The following is a 4,314-nucleotide window of genomic DNA, read 5'->3' as shown; positions in this document are numbered from 1 at the left end:
GCCGACGCCCTTTGTGTATGAAAAACCTGGCGTGCGCACCAGGAGCCTAAATACCAATTAGCCCGGCAGTACCGCCACCAGAAAGCGGAAGGAGGGGCAAAAGATGCATTCACGAACCCCACCCCGGGTGGGAAATCACAGCGACCACAAAGATACCCTTCCAACAAAACCACCCGGTTACACTTAGAACCTTCTTAAGAGCCAATAGTGCAAAATGCAAATACTTGCACTTTTTTGACTGGTCTTAAGATTTTGATCAGGAGTGTATACCATGCAATTCTAGAATAAAAAAGCAAGATTAATTGTGTTTATGTTGAAATGGCTATGACTGCATTTTTCCCATCATGTGCTTCTTTGTGTTCAGTTCTGGTTTYAGTGCAAGAATAAAGCATTTTGGTGCAAATATGCAAAAGAGAATCCCATAACTCGATGTCAGAATGGCAAAAACTGTATCTCCACTGCAACTGTGAATTTCCCTGGTGAGCTCACATATGCTGGGATGAAGGTGATCCACACTGCACAAAATATCAACATGCTAAATGTGATATATTTGGCTTCGTTGAAGCTATCTGGCAACTTTCTGGCCAAAAAAGCAAGTACAAAACATAACAAAGCGAGAAATCCAATGTATCCTAGAACAGCCCAGAAGCCAATAGGTGATCCCAGAGCACATTCAAAAATAATTTTCTCCATATAATAATTCATATTTTTGAAGGGGAATGGAGGATTTATTGTTAACCACAGAGAACAAATTATGACCTGTATGAAAGTGAAAGACAAAACAGCGAGTCTTTGTTGTGAAGGCCCAAACCATTTCATCACATTGTTGCCTGGGAGTGTAGCTTTAAAGGCCATTAAAACAACTATTGTTTTCCCTAGAATACAAGAGATGCAGAGGACAAAGGTGATGCCAAACAGCGTGTGTCGCAGCATGCAGGACCACTCAGTGGGCTGGCCAATGAAGGTCAGAGAACASAGAAAACACATGGACAACGAGAAGAGCAACAAGAAGCTCAGCTCAGAGTTGTTTGCTTTTACAAGTGGAGTGTCTTTATAGATCAGAAMTAGTGTTGCCACTATTATTGTCAGAAGCACACCAAGCAAAGTGAAAAAAACAAGTATTTTGCCCATAACCTCACTGAAGGAGAGAAAGTCAATAATTTTAGGTACACATGCATCTCTGTTATGATTGGGCCAATATGCTTCAGGACACTTTTTGCAGTCAATAGAATCTGTAATAAAAAATAAGATTATTRCAATTTCACTTATCACATCCTGATAATGTTTATAAGGGAGCGCATCATAGCACATTTGAATATGATACACATACAGTAGCAAGCAAACAGTGTATGCAAATGGTCATAATTCCGATGAGTGGTACCTGTGGTGTTGCTAATTTCCCCAACTGGACATGGGACACAGTCATAGCAGCAAACAGGCTTTCCTTTTAGAAGGACTTTATGAGCTCCGGGCCGGCAGCTTTCACTGCATACTGAAACAGGCAACTTCATTTCAAATAAGTGAAAACATACATATCGTCAGTATTTTTTTTTTTGGCAGACGTTTAAACACAATTATTATCAGAATTGTTCTGCTAGCTTTTAGGGTCAGTTACAATCTTTACCTCCTTGCTTCCTCCAGGCCAAATTATTGCATTTGTATCAAGAACAAACATCTGCCCAAGAGGAAGAGAAGCATCATAGTAGCCAACTGGTTTAAACTGAACGAATCCATCTGATACATGCTGCCAGTTCACCACTTCATACTTTGCAGCTACCGCTCCTGTGTGGTCAAACCACACATGGTCCCCATTACTTAAAGTGAAATTCACCTGCTTTAGAGCTTCTACTATCTGAAACACAGTAAATGTTAATGTCTGTCAGTATTAACATCAACATGAGTTAAAAAAACTACAAACAAAACTGTATAGTTATTAGTTTTACCTCCCAAGGCTTGACCTCTGTAGACTTTGTACATCCTTTACTGTCAGAACACTTGAGGATGCTGTGCAGAGAATGAGCTACTGCATAGATGGCTTTGTAAATATTGCTAGAGTATCTCAGCTCTGCCACATCATCATCATAATCTCTCAAAGCAGTTAAATCCTGGTTTTCTTTGCAAGAGTTAAGAATACTCCCTATGTTTGTCTCATTGCATTGAAACTCTGTTTCCCAAAAGTCTTTAACTAGAAAATCCTCAAGACCACTTATATTGGCTTTTTGTACAGCAAAGCCTAATGAACCTCCCAGCACACTAAAGCTTGTAGGTGTAACAAGACTGTCAGCAGTGATCCAGGCCTCCACACCAATGAACTGTTGACCTGTGATGTTACGCAGACTCAGCTGCTCTAGCAGGTTGTTCATTTCCACATGGGCAAGAAAGGCAACAATGACCCGAGTGGTGCTCTTTTGGATCACATCTACAACTCTGAGGAGTTTTTCGGGCTCATCTCTGTTGAATTTCTCTGTGTACTCCACACACACTCCTTCCACCTGGGCTGCAGCAAGGAAGATTGCCATTCCATTGTTGCCATAGTCACTGTCGCTGTTGACTGCTCCGACCCAGGTCCAGCCAAAGTGTTTGACCAGCTGAGCAAGGGCACGACTTTGATAAAGGTCACTTGCAATAGTTCGATAGAATGARGGATACTCCTTTCTGTTGCTCAAACACTCACAAGTAGCTGAATGACTTATCTGTCAGCACAAAACAGAAAATTACAAGTTGAATAAGAAAATGGCTTTACATTTGATAAAACTTTGATGGATTTGGCATATCTCTCACCACTGGTATTTTAAATGGTCCAGTAGTCTGTGAAAGCACAATGGTTGAAGAAGACTCAGACTCCCCAATAATAGTGTGAACAGATGATTGGCCAGAGCAGCTATTGCCCAATGTCCACTCATTACTATTCAATAGAGCCATCACTGCACGCATTGAGGTTAATGTTGAGCCACAGTTGTCATAAATCTGATAACCAATGGAAACATTGGGTAGAAGAGCTTTACTTTTATTTATTTCTGCAATAGCAAATATCATGGTCTGGGCAAATCGAAACTCTCTTAGATTAACACTGGAACAAAAATAGTAGAACATAAATTTACAATAACTACTGCAAAAAAAAATAGATGTGACAGTTCTTTGTATAAGGCTCAACATTACCTGGCACACACTAGAGGTGTTGGTTTCTCTGTAAAGGAAAGTTGAGGTTGCGTGATTTTGCTGTGGATGGAAAAGGCCCCTCCAATCATCAAATCGCCTTCTTTATACAGCAGAGAAAACTCTGGACTCCCCAGTATCTGACAAAGAGAAGTGTCCTCCGCGGTGCCATATGCTATTAGGAACACCATTAAAAGCAGCCCTGCTAATACTGGTGACATTTTCATGGTAATGGATTCTGATGGAGAAGAGCCACCCACCCGTATTAAGTGTGGCATTCAGTGTTGTTACTTACATAAGGGTTACCACATACCTATTATCCAATCAGAAACATGTTGGACTGTCTTGATTGGATCTTTTCGCATTATCATTTTGAATAATACATTACAGATTTAGTTATTTGTAAAAAAAAAAAAAAGCATGATAAGCTGGTAAGTTCATATTTTTTTAATTATTTTTTAACTAAACTGATTCTAAATTTCTTTAGTATTTTGATGTTTTCATTTCAGTTGTGATGGTACAGGGGTTGATACTGCACAGCAAGATTGTTGCAGGTTTAACATCCAGCAGTTTGTCTTGAAGGAGTTTGCATTTTCTCCTCATGTGTGCCAGTATGTGCCTGTTTCATAAAACATACTGCATATGCTAGGTTAACTGTTAACCCTAATTGCCATTAAGAGTGAGTGTTGAGCATGAAGGCTTGTCTCATTTGTCTCTATGAGGCCTGGTGATCTGTCCAGGGAGTACCCTGTCTCTTGCCCAATGACCACTAGAAATAGGCCCTAGCTCACCACAACCCTTTGCTGAAAAGCAGGTAAAATACATTTAAAGGAACAATGAATGAAAACCCTTGTACACTATGTGACAAAGATAATTCCAGGTTTAGACTTGGACATAAGGAGACATTTATTACATTTGGAAGCTTTAACATGTAAACTGAGTAAACCAGAATAAGTTAAATAAACTATAAATCAGTGTTGTTCTTCATGAAGTGATCAATAGTTCTCTTTATTGTCTTTTTAAATCATAAATCTGTCAGTCACTAAAGTTTTGTTTTCTTGATTGATTGATTGATTGATTGATTGATTGATTGATTGATTGATTGATTGATTGATTGATTGATTGATTGATTGATTGATTGATTGGTTGGTTGGTTGA

General features: G+C 39.3%; 2 protein-coding genes across 2 annotated transcripts in view; both read right to left on the bottom strand.

Annotated features, from left to right (window-relative positions):
- The window catches only part of LOC106519366 (extracellular calcium-sensing receptor-like), a 4,244-nt gene extending 4,135 nt beyond the window's left edge, over positions 1 to 109 (bottom strand). The window contains 1 exon segment of the mRNA XM_014011001.1: positions 73 to 109. Coding sequence (XP_013866455.1) covers positions 73 to 109 — 37 coding nt within the window.
- A 323-nt stretch (positions 110 to 432) lies between these two features.
- LOC106519430 (extracellular calcium-sensing receptor-like) lies at positions 433 to 3,248 on the bottom strand. Its single transcript, XM_014011118.1, has 6 exons — positions 3,160 to 3,248; positions 2,782 to 3,070; positions 1,944 to 2,693; positions 1,625 to 1,852; positions 1,382 to 1,505; positions 433 to 1,232 (listed from the first exon to the last, which is right to left on the bottom strand). Exons 1-6 carry the CDS (start codon positions 3,246 to 3,248, stop codon positions 433 to 435), a joined length of 2,280 nt encoding a protein of 759 aa, XP_013866572.1.
- Positions 3,249 to 4,314: the final 1,066 nt, after the last annotated feature.

This window comes from Austrofundulus limnaeus, unplaced genomic scaffold (genome assembly GCF_001266775.1).
Source record: "Austrofundulus limnaeus strain Quisiro unplaced genomic scaffold, Austrofundulus_limnaeus-1.0 Scaffold76, whole genome shotgun sequence".
NCBI classification, from domain to species: Eukaryota; Metazoa; Chordata; class Actinopteri; order Cyprinodontiformes; family Rivulidae; genus Austrofundulus; species Austrofundulus limnaeus.
The sequence above is the reverse complement of the archived record's forward strand: the minus strand, read 5'-3'. Positions and strand labels throughout refer to the sequence as shown.